At 49.5% G+C, this 13,505-nt stretch overlaps 1 protein-coding gene and 1 long non-coding RNA gene across 3 annotated transcripts in view; one reads left to right on the top strand and one right to left on the bottom strand.

Moving 5' to 3' along the window:
- The first annotated feature begins 2,107 nt into the window (after positions 1–2,107).
- On the top strand, positions 2,108–5,869 carry LOC119088097. Its single transcript, XR_005091685.1, has 2 exons — positions 2,108–2,584; positions 2,756–5,869. It is a non-coding gene; the product is annotated as an uncharacterized LOC119088097 (long non-coding RNA).
- A 232-nt stretch (positions 5,870–6,101) lies between these two features.
- Arl3 (ADP ribosylation factor like GTPase 3) overlaps positions 6,102–13,505 on the bottom strand; it is a 48,759-nt gene continuing 41,355 nt past the window's right edge. For both annotated transcript variants that reach the window (XM_028874693.2, XM_028874694.2), the window contains one exon: positions 6,102–6,371. In XM_028874693.2, the coding sequence (XP_028730526.1) occupies positions 6,362–6,371 (10 nt within the window). In that variant the 3' untranslated portion in view covers positions 6,102–6,361. The remainder of the gene's footprint in view (positions 6,372–13,505) is intronic.

Raw genomic sequence — 13,505 nt, 5'->3', positions numbered from 1 at the left:
ATTTTTTTATTTTATTTTATTTTTCGAGACAGGATTTCTCTGTGTAGCTTTGCGCCTTTCCTGGAACTCACTCTATAGACCAGGGTGGCCTCGAACTCACAAAGATCTGCCTGGCTCTGCCTCCCGAGTGCTGGGATTAAAGGCAGGCACCACCACCGCCCAGCAACAATTTTTTAAATTACTGTTTTTATTTACACATATTAGTGCTTTGCCTGTGCATATGTCTGTGGTCCACATGCACCCGGTGCTAGGCAAGTGTTCTACCAGCTCTCCAGCCCCTTTCTGTGCTTCCAAGAGAACAGCTTTGGAAGTCAAAAAGGTGTGGTGTGGTGGCGCATGCCTTTAACCCCTGCACTTGGGAGCCAGAAGCAGGCGGATCTCTGTGAGTTCAAGGACAGCCAGGGTTGTTACATAGAGAAACCCTATTTTTTTTTTTTTAAGATTTATTATTTATTATGCATACAGAAGAGGGTGCCAGATCTCATTACAGATGGTTGTGAGCCACCATGTGGGTGCTGGGAATTGAACTCAGGACCTCTGGAGGAGCAGTCGGTGCTCTTAACCTCTGAGCCATATCTCCAGCCCGAGAAACCCTATCTTGAGAGGAAAAAAAAAAAAGTAAAAAAGAGCCAGCTAGTCCCACCACAGAGGCAGGTCTATGGATTTCAGGCCAGCCAGGATAACATAGTGAGATCCTGTCTTTAAAAAAATCAAAAAGAAAAGAAGTATCTTGGGATTAGCAGCCCAACAGGCCTGGGTTCAAATTCTGCCTATGTCATCTTCTTCTTGTGAAATCTTGGACAAGTGACTGACTCAGTGTCTCCAGTTAATAGTGTCCTTGCGAGGGTTAAATAAGATTTAAAGCCGGGCGGTGGTGGCGCACGCCTTTAATCCCAGCACTCGGAGCAGAGCAGCGATCCTGTGAGTTCGAGCCAGCCTGGTCTCCAAATGAGTTCCAGAAAGGCGCAAAGCTACACAGAGAAACCCTGTCTCGAAAAACAAAAAAAAAAAAAAAAAAAAAAAAAAAAAAAGATTTAATAAACGAGATGCTTCTGGGACAAGAGAATACAGCCTTAACCATTTTTTTCTCAGCTGCCCCTGACACATAGAGGTCTAGTTGCTGGCTGCAGACTGTCCCTCCACACATCCATGCTTCTGGCTGGTGCTCGCTTGCACAGGCTCGCACACACACACACACACACACACACACACACACACACACACACACACACACCACACTGCACTCCTATTTGTATCCACCAAGTGCTGGACCAGCAGATGCTCTGTAGGGAACAGGAGCTTTTTCCCTCCTCCCTGCCCTGCTGGTGGTGGCTGCAGCTTCTCTGTGTTCTGCAGTGTTGGAAAAAGAAATTACAGAACAGATTGCAATTAAGGGGGATGGGGGGGGGCACAGAGGCCCTAAAAATGCAGCTTGACTGAGCGCTAAACTGTGTTTTTGCCTGGAGCCGATCAGGAGTCCCTGACAAGAGCCTGTTCCCACTTACAGATCTAATCGCAAGAGGTGTGGCTGGGGCGGCCTTGGGGCCTGGGGGGGGGTGGGATGGGGTCTGCTAGCCCTCAGAGAAGGCTGCTGGCAGACCTGCTTGTGTTGCTTGGAGAATCACAGGAACAGAAGGAATGGAGGGGGGGGCAGAGGTCTTGGGGGCCTGGGAAAGTCGGCCATTTTTTGTAATGGCTGCAGAGTTCACACATACCACACACTGTGTGTCCGTGCTCTCCAGTGTCTGCATCCTCCTGGTGAGCGGTCCCCTCTTCTACACACAGGAAACTGAGGCACAGAGTGTCTGCTCTCCGAAGAGTCAGTTCGTTCCTTCGAACTTTGTGTGGGTTCTAGGGATTGAACTCAGGTTGCCAGGGACGGAGGGCAAGTCACTTTACTCTGTGAGCCATTGTCTTTCCTCTCCTTTTTTTTTAGACAGATCTCACTATGTAAGCCAGGCTGGCCTTGAACTCACAGAGATCCACCTGCTTCGCCTCCCAAGCACTGGGACTAAAGGTGTGCGCCACCACAGCCAGCTCTTTCCTGTTGGCTTTGAAATAGGGTCTTGATATGTAGCCTGGGCTGCCCTTGAACCTGTCAGCCTCCGAGTGCTGGGATGACAGGCCCGTGCCACCATGCCTGGCTGAGGATACATGTCCGTGGCACTTCACTAGGGCTTTATTAGTCCTTGGAAGGAATACCAGGTTTATCAAAAGACAAAGAAAACAACAGAATGGCAATTAAATCTCCCTGAGTATTACAGCAACTTCTCAAATATGGTGTGGAGTATATGCGAATTAAAAGCCAGCCTTGATGCCCAACTCAAGCTGAACTGAATGTCCTGTAACACATCTAGGCCCTACGCCTCTATCTCCTCCCACCTCTGGGCCCCACCTCCTTCCTGCCAGCAGCTCACCCTGCAGGTTCTGGTCCCTTGGGGTAGGAAGGACCCTAGGAGTACGTTGACAAAGAGGATGAGATCTTTGGCTCCAGAAGCCGACTCCTGAGCCTCTGCTAAACAACCATGGGACTTTTCACAAGTATCCCCCATGCCACTTCCGGGTTTTTGAGACGAGGCTTCAGGTAGCCTAGGCTGCCCTTAAGTCCTGAACTTCCTGCCTCCACCTTCCAAAGGCTGGCATTCTTTTCTTCTTTTGAAGGCTTCCTGCAAGAGGACTCAGTAGCAGGCAGCAAGGATCCCTGGTAGCCCTAATGTCCTTGATGGCCTCTCTCTCCTCTTTTTGCTGTCCACAGGGCCGAACCTAAGCAGAGGAAGGTAAGAACCCTGCAACTTACTGCTGTGACAAGAGGACTTGGCCCCGGGGACCCAGAATCCAGGGGCAGTGCTATCAGCGAGACACTTGGTGCAGAGGGACGTGAGGAGGCAGCTGCTGGAACTGCTGGGAAGTGAGCTGCCCTGCTATTTTCTGTTCTTCTGAGACAGCAGGGGACCCAGGGTTCAGGTTCCAACAATCCTGAACGGCGCTGTGATCCCAGCAAATTCCTTAACCGAGGCAAATGCCTCTGTTTCTTCAACTGCAAAGTGGGGCTAATGCTGCCTAGTTATGCAGGAGGCGCATAATAAAGGCTTGCTGTCCCAGCTGCTGCCGTGCCTGGGGTGGTAAGCGCATTACCTGGTGATGGTATTCACGAATTTTTCTGAGAACAGCCTTCCCTTGAGGAAAGCTAATCTCCAAAAGGGCAAAGCCTCTTGGGTCCTGTTGGAGCCTCGGCAAGAACACAAGCCGCTGCAGACTGCCTTCATTTCAGCTACATTTTATTTGTCGCAGTTTTGACAGACGTCTAAATTATACATTGAGCTTTCCACATGACCAAACACCACGTCCCTTCCTTTGATTATCATTTTCAAAAGGGACTATAAAAAAAGAACCTTTCGATGGATCACACTGAACCCTGAAACCACATGGAGAGCAGAGCTAAAAATAAAGGAAGAAGCGTCCCGAGAAGGAGAGGAAGGGAAATCAAAGCATACTGCAGATGGGAATGGAGGCCTGGGTCCTGGTGAGGGTGACATGGTGTCACCCTCCAGGCCAGGCCGGAAAAGGAGCGGCCAACAGTGAGGGTGGGGCCCAGAGTGGCATTAAAAATAGCCACCACTTTAGTCCGGAGGGGCAATAAAGAAATCGTCAAGGCCAGGGGACAGAGGAGGAGGAGGAGGAGGGCGGACTCGGGCAAGACCGTCCTTGTGTGCAGCATCTCAGGCTGCGGACTTTTCTACCGGGCCGAGCTAAGCGCCGGCATAATCGCTGACTTTCAGCTGTGCGCCGACATGTTCCCCAGCTCAGCCCACATCAATGACACCCTTGTTTCCATAGTAACCAAGGGAGAGCGAAGGGGAAAGGGTGTACTGCACTGGGCTAAGGGAATCCAGCCAAAAGCAGCCACACGGGGAGGGTGGGAGGAGGGCTCAGTTTTTCCCACAACTGGTTTAGTACACACTGTGGACTTTGCCTGCCCTCTGGCCTCAGCCCTCGCCCCCTGCACATTCAGACGCAATGGTGCACAGAGCAAAAGTCTTACCAGGGCTCCCTGGGATGGGGGAGGCCCAGGGCTGGGGGATCCCCTTTCTAGATTCAGAATCTGTCCTCTGGTCATGGCCACAGGGGCACGGGTGGCACCGTAGAGAGGAAAGGGGACTTGACAAACATTTTGTTTTTACAAATGGGAGCTTTCAAACTCTGCATTTTCCAGGCTCCTCTCATCTATCCTGAGCCCCCGGAGGGTTCAACAGGGTTCACAGGCAAGATGAAAGCCTGTGACAACCACAGTTGTCTCTGGTGTCTCTGGCTGAAAAGCAATGTGGACATTCACAGCGGCTTCCATCAGAGCAGGGCAAGCAGCTCTGGCCGCTAGCTGGGGCCTGGGGACAGCTCTTTAGAACAGTTCCTTCAGTTGGTGCTAAGAGACCAAACACATTTTACAGATCCTGCTCTTCAGAGTCAAAGTCCCCGCTGCAGCATTCCAAAACTAGACCTCAAAGCAGGCATGCAGCCCTTCAGATAACATCCTGGGGGCACTATTTGGAAGGAAGAGCAAGTCTCAAGGCCAAAGCTCCATCTGGAGGCTGGAGAAAGGGCTTTTCTGATTCCTTATAGCTCTGTCTGCCACCCTTCAAAGCAGAGAAGTCGGTGGAAGAGGTGGCAGGCCTAACGAGCCTGAGGTTTAAACCCTCTCACTTTCTTCTTCTTTTGTCTTGCAAGCCCTCACAGGTCTGTCCACTGCAACCACAGCCACCACTCCCCCAGGCTTTGTCAGACTTTTCATCTCAGCTGCCTTTCAAACTGTACAAGCTTCTCCCTCCCCAGAGTCCAGAATAGCTGGGTACCATGGGGCAGGGGCTTCTGTGGCACTTTCTGTTAGCTCACACATCACGGTGGACTTGGAAAGGGCCACCTCCCAGGATGAGAAGGCAGCTGGCCTCCTTGGACCTACCAGGCATTGGATAGTCTCTTATTTATTCTCTGAAAAGCCCTGAGCTCATGCCCAGAACAGAGTTTAATTCAGGAGCAGGCGATGCTCTGGCCTGCTTTTGGGGTTTGAGGCTGGGATTTCTGAGGGCTCAGGGAGGAAGGGCAGGGCTTCTGCACCGCTCCCTATCAGCCAACACGTTTTGCTGGAAAGAAGCAGAGGAGACCAGCATGGGGTGAGTGGTTTCCCTGGGCACAACCCCTGCGATCATCCCATGTTCCCCGCAGCAGATGCTTCCCATCCGGGAGCTTCCCACACCACCGAGTGCCCGCACTGTAAAAATTGATCTCTTCTCAAAATCGATCTGCCTGGCTTTTCTCAGTGGAGCAGGTTCATGGCAAAGCTGCATTTATTTTTAAAATCTGATAGCATCGGCCTATTGTGATCATTTAAACACAGAATTCTTTGAGCTTTAGAAATCCCCTCTACAGGACTGCAGTGGAGAAGTCGGCGGCCGGGCGGCGAACCTGGAGTCGACTGGCCCTGCTCCACTGAGCTGGAGAAAGCCTGTTTACGCTAGCCTGAGCTCTCCATGTGAGTGAGGGCTTTTTAAGGACCTTGTAATTTTTCTGGAATTAAACCTCCCACCTCTTCTTACATTCCAGATGTCATTACAGTCAAAAGTCATAAGAATCTGCTGCCCCGCGTGGCTGGCAGGGGTGAGGGCTGGGGGGCTGGAGTGGGGATGTTTCTGTAGTGACCTGTTTGCAAGGATTTTTTTTCTTCTGCCTATAAAGTGGGGATTACATACAGTGTCTTACCTACCTGACAAGATGGTTTTAACCATCTGCTGTCCTTTGCCTCCCCAAGCAGCTTCCTGCTGGAGAGACTAAAGCCCTGGCTCTGTTGGGGATGAGAACAAAAAAAAAAAAAAAAAAATCAAATCTCTGCCCAGCACCACCATGCGTGTGGTTTCCAAACCCCAAGGGAGTAAAGGGACAGGTCAGTAAATAAAGGGACGCAGCGCAAGCAGCAGCTTCTTCTTCCTTTTTTTTCTTTTTTCTTCCTTTTTTTTTTTTTTTACAAAAAGCTCACTGAAATTGTCTAAACTGCAGCGCAAGCTCTTACCCATTCCTGATCATGTGCTCTGAGACATTTAATACTATTGCAATTATGCAGAGGAAATAATATAATTCCTTTATTTGAAAAACGATACTGAACCTTGGAGATCAGTTAAAACCTACGGCTGGAGAGGGGTTCTTCGGAAGCTCTTGTCCCCTCGTCACACAGCGGCGACTGTGCAGATGAAAAAGCATTTGGTCAGAAAACAGCAGACCAGTGCTTTTCGGGCCGAACGCGGCTCCTACAGCTCCTGCAGCTCCACGGCTCTAGACTATTTCTTCTTCGCGGTGACGTTCTTGCAGACCCAGTTCATGCCATCCTTTGAGGGAAACGGGCAGAGAAAGGCAGTGTTAGTTGCAAGAAAGATCCCAAGAGCTCAGGCTGGAGGGCACTGCCACTACCGACTCGACTCGACGGAGTTTGTTGCCCCAGAGGCCCAACAGGCTGACCAGGGCCGAGACCTCTTGGAAGGGTGGAGGGGTCTGAGCAGGGAGGCCAGCATCTGAACTTGAGATTCATTCTCAGGAACTCCCTCTGAAAAAATAAACACACCTGCCCAGGTCCAGGGCTTGACTGAGGAGCTATCAGGAGAGAGTCCAGCCATTTTTGGCTTTTTCTAAAAGCTGACCTTTGCTAGGGCATTAATTCAATGAGCTACCCATCTGGTGCCCCAGCATGTTTACAGTGTGATAGTGTACACTCGGGTTAAATTAAATTTCACTTTGGAAAAACAACCCTCCACAGTGGGTGTTAGTCCACACATGCAGGAGCAGTACACACTTATGTCTGCAGAGAGGTTTAAAAGTGGCCTCTTGTTGCTTTAAGCCCTACTACGCAGAGGGACAGAGAGGCAAGGAGAGAAGGTCCCCTTAAAGGCACAGTGACCTTGAAAGTGTCCTTTTTTATTTGGCTGGAGAGGGACTGAGGTTAACACCCACACACCCACCCACACCCACACTGCTGACAGCCACCTGGTAGCAGCACAGTTCCTCACAGATGCAGGCCTGTCAGACATGACCTCCTTTCCAACCCCCTCTGGAGCATACCTGGACACACACTCCTCCCCAGAGACGCCTGACCTTCAGGCATGTGCAAGCTCCCTCAGGAGCACAGAACAGAACTCAAGGTGGGCCCTGCAGGGCATCTTGCCCAGAGTCTGGGTCTCACATACGTGTGCTATCACACACACGCACACACGTGACACCCCACACTCTAAACCCCACGTTTCTGGTGGCTGTGGATCTGGCCGCTGAACCGGAACAGCTAAGACAGCTTATAGCAATAAATATCAGCTGACACCCTTGGCCACCGGGACATTAATCCCGTAAACAATACATCACTGCAGAACAACCAGCAGGTCCCCTTCTCCTGGCTAATCTGATGGTCACCTGCATTTATAGTGATTAAAACTCCACCAGCTGCCATCAGGGCACTTGGGCAGGAGAACCCGATGATCTGAGGGACGTTCTGCTTTGCCAAGATGAGGCCTGGGCTTGGCAAAGCTCTCTCCTTCAGGTGGAGAGCACCTGGCTGCAGCTGGGCAGCGGAGGCCTGGGTGAGGGGACCCCAATGCATCTGATTACAACTGGGTCAGCGGCATACCCTGAAAAGCCGAACAATTTTAAAGCCGTTTTATGAAAAGGATTCATTTAAAGAGAGCACGTTTAATTTTAGTAGCTAATTGGTTTCTAGGAAAAAAAAAAAATGATCACCTGCCAGGAGACAAAAAGGATTTTTACACATACAAGAGGGATGAATAAGATAACCATCTTGTCTTGCTCCAAAGCTGAAGAGCTCGGCACACGTGCAGCGTGAACACCCAAAGGTGCCGTCTCAAGGCCCTCCTGTCTCCAGACGTGTCTCCTCAGACCTGCTTCTCTGGGAACCGAGAGTGTCCCCCCACAACGCCGGCCCGTACTGCTTTGTCTGTTTCCTTGGTTTATGACTGGTGAAGAGGGGTTTCTCTTATTATATCTCACCGAACATAAGTGCATGCAGAGAGACAGGGACAATATTTACTCAGCTGCAGGCACTCAAAGCAGAAGGTGGAGGGAGCCTCACACTGTGGAGGCAAAAGGGGCTTAAAGGGCGCAGCCTGCCGAGGGGTGCTGTCCTGCAGATGTCTGAGAATCTAGAGGTCGGCCCACCACGGTCTTGTCAACAGAGGGCGCTCAGGGGCAGCATCCATGGCTGCCCCCAGCCCCTGGTGACATCCTGCAGCAAAGCCCGGGGCCTCTGCAGGAGCTTGGGAGGAGGCTCCTTTGAGTCACAGCATTTGGGGGCTGGAGGGGAGGGGGAGAGGGAAGGTCACAATCCTCTGTGACAATACCTCATAAATCAAGTAAGGGCAAGCTTTGTCAGGTAGCGCACTGGAAAGGAAAGATAATAGTGTTATCCAAAAACCAAGATGGGCGGGAGGCTCTAAGCAAGGGACTAGCATGCTGTCTGGCTTAACATAGTCCATACTTTCAGTTTTTAAAATTAATTCTCACAACCACCCAGTGAATGTATTATTGTTTCCATATCGCAAACAAGGAAATGAAGAATAGAATAATTTGGGGCAGAGGTGGGCCTTGAAATACGCTTATCTTCCCACTGAGAACCATAGACTATTCACCATTTCTCCGTGACTGCGGGTGGCCTAGGAAGAGCCCTGCATCTAATCACTGAGGAGCTGGGCGGCCCTTCGAAGGCAGGCAAGAAGGCCATTCTAGTGGGGGGTTTTCCCTCATGGCTTCCTTCAGCTGAATACAGGGCAAAGACTGGAGGTATCCCTGTAGAGGAACCCTGCCTACTTAGCCACAGCTCTAAAAGGGACCAGAAGATCCTAGTCTGCCAGGATCTAGGCCTGCAGAAGGCTGGACATTTGTGACCTGGGCCACATCCTCCAGTGGTCACAGGAGCCTTCTGCTTCTGTTTTTAAGTGAACGGTGGGCTTCTCTGTGTTTAAGTGGATGCTGGGCTCTGCTTCTCTGAGAAGAGGTGATTGCTTACTTAAAGAGGCGACTCTGCTGTCCCTGAAGAAGGAAATGAACTCATAGGTTTGTTTAATGGTCAGACGTTTTATTGTTAAAAACTGGTTTGACCGATTTCCTGCACATTTGATCTCCGTTATGGGAATGACTATCTTTGGTGTGAATAGTCTCCCCTTTCCTTTCCGACCAATCTGGCTCAAACTGAATTTGAATTGATTAGTTTCAGTTCAATAATAGAGACTAAAGAGAGACAGAGACCCTCAAACACTGGGCTTTGTACAGCTTCCTGGAGAGGAAATAAATGTCTCTGTGTGGCAAGAACATCCCCACCGTAACTGTGGGTGGGGGAGGTGGGGCAAGGCCGCCCTCCAATATGGTGGAAACCTACTAATCCTAACGCACAGCCTGAGGTTCGAGGTGCAGGACCTGCCTCGGTAGAGCTGGCCGCTGGCTCCACCACTCTTTCTAATGTGATCTCAGTCCAGGGCACCCTTGGAAGGAAGCAGTGGTGGCTATGGTTGGGCGGGCTGGTTTTTAAAGCTGGGCTGACTGTGTGGTCACTTCAGTAATTGCTTTAAGATGACAAGGAGCTCAGACCCTTGCTGAGCAATGCCGCAGGCCTGTCCCATTGTGCCGTTAGGCCCCCGGGGTCAAGGAGCAGCTGAACTCAGCACACATAAAATATGGCTTGCTGTTCATATTTTTCTGGTGACAAAGGGCAGCTGCACCAGGGAGGGAGCAAATCACATGCCACAGGCTCCCTTTAGTTCACAGAGGTCTGCAGATATAAAACTCAACCTGAGGTCCGAATGACAGATATGCAGGTCCAAACAAAGCTGGAGTTACCAACTGATCCCAGGCCTAGAAAGAAGGACTGGACGTCATTTTTTAAATACTGAAATTCAGGACTGCGGAATGTAGCAGCTCCACTGTACAATAAGGGCTTAGCATAAACAAGGTACTGGGTTCTGCTTCTAGCGCCCCCCCCCCAAAGAAAAACCAATCAAATTCTGTTAGCAGACTAGGAAAGACTCCCCTGGATCAAGGAAAAAGAAGCAGAGGCATGAGGCTGGTTGGGTGCCCACTGCTGACCCTCTTAAGAAATCGATGGTGGAGGAGTCTGTGACCTGATCATCCTTCCTGTTTGCAGAAGTGGGGGGGGGGAACAGGGTAGATGCCAAGTGAAAAGGTGGCCTGGAGGTGGTGGCCTGGAGGTGGTGGCCTGGAGGTGGTGGTCTAGAGAGCAACACCTATGAACACTGCCCGTTCAAAGCCATTGGTGCAGGCAGGTGACCAAGTTCAAACTGCCAACTTCTGCTTTAAAAGGAAATCCAAAGCCAGAACAACCACATACACCGTGTTTCAGAAAGAAATGTCTCCAACCCTGAAAGGACACCACCAATTACAAGCACACTGGGGGAGTGTGGGGGGGATTCCGGCCGCAGGTGGAAGCAGGGCCTTTTCTCTAACTGAGCCAAAGCATTTGTATGCCACCCCCCTTTTTTCTTCCATTTCCTTGATGCTCATTCAGAAGAAAAAGGACAAGAGGCCCAGTGCTGAATGACGGATGCTAGGAGGCCCTAGCAAGCAGCCTAGCCTCGAAAGCAAAGCATGGAGGGAGATTCCTCCCCGTGCTGGCAGGGCCTGGCTGAGGGAGTTTTCGGTAATCCCTCTCACACATTTTTCACTTCTCTCTGCCTTCACCTTCTTGACGTAACTGGTCTCTTCCGACCACTCCTTTGAGTCCTCTCAGCAGGAAGGAGTCGCCAAGACTGACCCTCTTCTTCAGTGTCTGTCTGGTGCCCTTTACTGTTATCTACTCACGACAGTTTCCCATGAAAGCCCACTTGAGGGCTGGAGAGATGGCTCAGAGGTTAAGAGCACCGACTGCACTGGGCGGTGGCGGCGCACGCCTTTAATCCCAGTACTTGGGAGGCAGAGGCAGGCGGATCTCTGTGAGTTCAAGGTCAGCCTGGTCTACAGAGCAAGATCCAGGAAAGGTGCAAAGCTACACAGAGAAACCCTGTCTTGAAAAAACAAACAACAACAACAACAACAAAAAAAAAAAAAAAAAAAAAAAAAAAGGAAAGGAAAGCACCGACTGTTCTTCTAGAGGTCCTGAGTTCAATTCCCAGCACCCACATGGTGGCTCACAACCACCTGAAATGAGATCTGGAAGAGTTTCCATATACATAATAAATAAATAAATCTTAAAAAGAAAACCCACTTGAATCATGACTGGCCGCCTAGTGGCCCTCAGTCAGGCAAGGAAAGACCTGTCCCAGCTCTCTTGATGTCCTCAACACTCTTTCTATTCACAGCTGAACTCACAGTGTTGTCCTGTAAAGACCACACAAGCGTGCCTTGACAGTATCAGGTACAAACTCCACCCCAGGAATTCCATCCCTGGAGTCACCAGCTCCCAGTCTCAGATCATGTGTTCAAGCCACTTAACTAGCAGAAAGTAGTGTACCTGCCCTGCTTGGCACATCCCTATCTGATTGTGGCTGTTCTCTGGACTAGACCACTTGAAGGTCCTTGCTATTGGTCAGTATGACACACTTGTAGATCTGCTTTTTGTTTAAAATGTTTCACTTTTCATGCATTCATTCATTCATTTTTAATCTCTCCTCTTCTTCTTCTCCTCCTTCTTTTTTTTTTGAGACAGGGTTTCTCTGTGTAGTTTTGGGGCCTTTCCAGGAACTCACTCTGTAGACCAGGCTGGCCTCAAACTCACAGAGATCCGCCTGGCTCTGCCTCCCGGTGCTGGGATTAAAGGTGTGCGCCACCACCGCCCTTCAGGCTTTTCTTTTCTTTTTTTTTTTTTTTTTTTTTTTAAAAAAAAGAATTTATTTACTTTTGTTTTATGTGTATTGGTGTTTTGTCTGTAGGTACGTCTGTGTGAAGGTATGAGATCTTGGAGTTATAGACAGTGTTAGCTGCCATGTGGGTGCTGGGATCTGAACCCGGGTCCTTTGGGAGAGCAGTCAGTGCCCTTAACCGCTAAGCCATCTTTCCAGCCCCTTTCTTTTTTTTTTTTTTTAAATAATTTATTTATTTTTTATTTTATATGCATTGGTGTTTTGCCTGCATGAATATCTGTGTGAGGGTGTCAGGTTTTGGAGTTATAGACTGTTATGAACTGCCATGTGGGTGCTGGGAATTGAACCTGGGTCCTCTGGAAGAACAGTCAGTGCTCTTAACTGCTGAGCCATCTCTCCAGCCCCTCATTCATTTATTCCTTCAGACATTGTGTGTGTGTGTGTGTGTACATGTGTGTAGTTCGGGTGGCCAGGTGAGCCATGGCACGTATATGGAGCACAGAGAAGAACCCACCAGAGTTGGTTCTCTCCTTACACCATGTAGGTTCCAGGGACTGAACTTGTGTCTTCAGGTTTACGGGGAGTGTGCTGAACCTTCCTGTAGGCTACCAGGCATGTTTTCATCCAACACCTGTATACACGCACAGGCTGGATGGCGGGATGCCTTCAGCCCCACAACTACAAACAAATCCTGGACCTTCGCCCCTTTCCCTTTTTCAGACTTTCCTGCTTTCTTTCTGGGTGTTAAAGAGGTGGTACAGATGTCAGCAGCTCAGCCAGTTGGGCAGTTTCTGGGGCCCTGCGGCGGGAAGAGGAGAACAAAGCTGGGATTTGGGGAGCTTTAATCATTACGATACTGAATTCCTACCTGAAAGTGAACCCCAAATGCCTGGATTACAGTCATTTTCCTAGCAGAGTTCTTCATTTTTAGGGATATTTTAGGCCTTAATTAAGAGCCATGAAAGGCCTGTACTTTAGTCATACAGCCCTGGAAGGAATTACACTGAGGTGATTCTTTTAAAGGTAAAAAACCAAGGAACTGGCTGAGTGGACAGAAGTGTAGGTCAGGGGCATCACCTGAGGGAGGAACATGGTCAATGGCCGCCTGATGGTGAAAAGTGCTTCCACAGAAGGTTCCATGGCCTTTCTCTGGTCCCCAAAGGTTACCATGGAAGGACAATAGACAGTAGGTTCCCTTCTTAATTAACATTTTTATTAAATAACCCATTTCAAATAATGGTTAAATTCTCTAAATTTATATCATTCTATTAACCATAATCTAATCTCATTAACCTTGAAATCCCAGTCTTAACTATCCAATTCTATACACCCTGGTACTATCTATAAACTAATTAAGTGACCTTCAAACTATTTGTCCTCCGTACAAAATCATTTTCTTTGCTCTCAGTTCTTTGCTGGATCTCGATATCTCTCTCTCTCTCTCTCTCTCTCTCTCTCTCTCTCTCTCTCTCTCATTCATTTGGTTTCAATTTGATTAATTAATTAATTATCTGTTGTGGGTAAGTCAGTGGACAACTTTTGAGAGTCAGTTCTCTCCTCTTGCCCTGTGGTCCTGGGGATCAAACCCAGGTCATCCATCAGGTGAGGTGGCAATCACCTTTATCCACTGAGCCATCCTGCTGCCCCTGGATCTCT

The sequence above is a fragment of the Peromyscus leucopus genome, chromosome 1 (assembly GCF_004664715.2).
Source record: "Peromyscus leucopus breed LL Stock chromosome 1, UCI_PerLeu_2.1, whole genome shotgun sequence".
Classification (NCBI taxonomy): Eukaryota; Metazoa; Chordata; class Mammalia; order Rodentia; family Cricetidae; genus Peromyscus; species Peromyscus leucopus.
This window is presented reverse-complemented; position numbering and strand designations above follow the sequence as displayed.